Here is a 1,233-nt window from a genome sequence, read left to right on the forward strand (position 1 = left end):
TTTCATCGACGAATCTCCTGTATGTCGTCCATGGTACGTGATTCAAATGGACGAATTTCGTCGAGATAACACGTCAAACCAGAAAACCAGTTTGACAGATCACGCCTTGGGATGAAATCAAGACGCGCATCGTTTGAAACCTGAAAATTAACCACAAGCTAATCAACCACTGCTCGTCTGTGCGTTCGTATTTTAAGGAGTATTCTCTTTTGGAACGTTGTTTTGCAAGGGATTTTTAGATATTTTTCTTTTTTTTAACTGCAAGATATATAATTTTCAAGTTCTTTACAAATATTTATCCATGTATATTTATTTATATACAGTAATTTCTACAAGTTATTATCGCCCACCTCGTCCGCGCGAGAACGAGCGGTTTCAGTGAGAACCGTGCAAGCTGGCTCGTTGCACTGCCGTATTGCCACGTTGTTTCTTATTAGGACACGTCAGTTGTACCATGCTTTTTTTCTCTGCCCCCAACACGTGTGCAGCCTCTCGGAATCGAGCGGAGGTATCGCGAAGTTCCCGCGAATTGAGGCGCCTCGAAGCGCGGAACCGTCGATTCCGCGCTGCGTCTACGAGAAAGAGTGCCACTGAAAATTAGGTCGAATTCAGTAATAAACGTCCTTCTATCTCGCGCAAACGAGTACATTGAGAAGATGCGAAATTACCCGGGAAAAGATGAATATATATGATTATTTAATTACATAAAATCATATATGAATTTTGCCCATCTACGTGGTTACATATATGATCATGTATGTGTCTATACACGGTGACCCATTTTAATCGACAAACGGAGATATCTCCGAAACTACGCAACCTACGAAAAAAATGTTCGGATAAAAGTTGTCGGGGACAGTGGGGGTCATCTACTTGTGCTAATGACCTTGAGGTCAGTTTTCAAGGTCATTTCAAGGTCAAGGTCATTTTTTTTAATGGAACCCCCTATTTTTAATGCTGGATTCAGAAAGAGCGGGAAATTTTACATCCAGATATGTATCAAAGTATAAGGTTAACGTGACTTCCATAGGTCAAATGAAGGTCAAGAAACCACCCCTACCAAACTTCTTCGTTGTATTCATGATGTCGACGTTGTCGAACCAGATTTCTATCACGAGCTTATTGAGGTAGGTTTCGAACTGCTCAGTTGTTAGGATGTCTTTCATCTGGAAAACATTTAGTAAAAGCCTTCATGTAGCAAGGTAGTTGTTATGGCAAACTACTATCATATCA

General features: G+C 40.7%; 1 protein-coding gene across 1 annotated transcript in view; it reads left to right on the forward strand.

The window, feature by feature from the left end:
* The first annotated feature begins 1,083 nt into the window (after positions 1-1,083).
* LOC106749616 overlaps positions 1,084-1,233 on the forward strand; it is a 10,935-nt gene continuing 10,785 nt past the window's right edge. The window contains 1 exon segment of the mRNA XM_014629264.1: positions 1,084-1,127. Coding sequence (XP_014484750.1) covers positions 1,084-1,127 — 44 coding nt within the window.

This window comes from Dinoponera quadriceps, unplaced genomic scaffold (genome assembly GCF_001313825.1).
Source record: "Dinoponera quadriceps isolate SergipeBrazil2010 unplaced genomic scaffold, ASM131382v1 scaffold4048, whole genome shotgun sequence".
Lineage (NCBI taxonomy): Eukaryota > Metazoa > Arthropoda > Insecta > Hymenoptera > Formicidae > Dinoponera > Dinoponera quadriceps.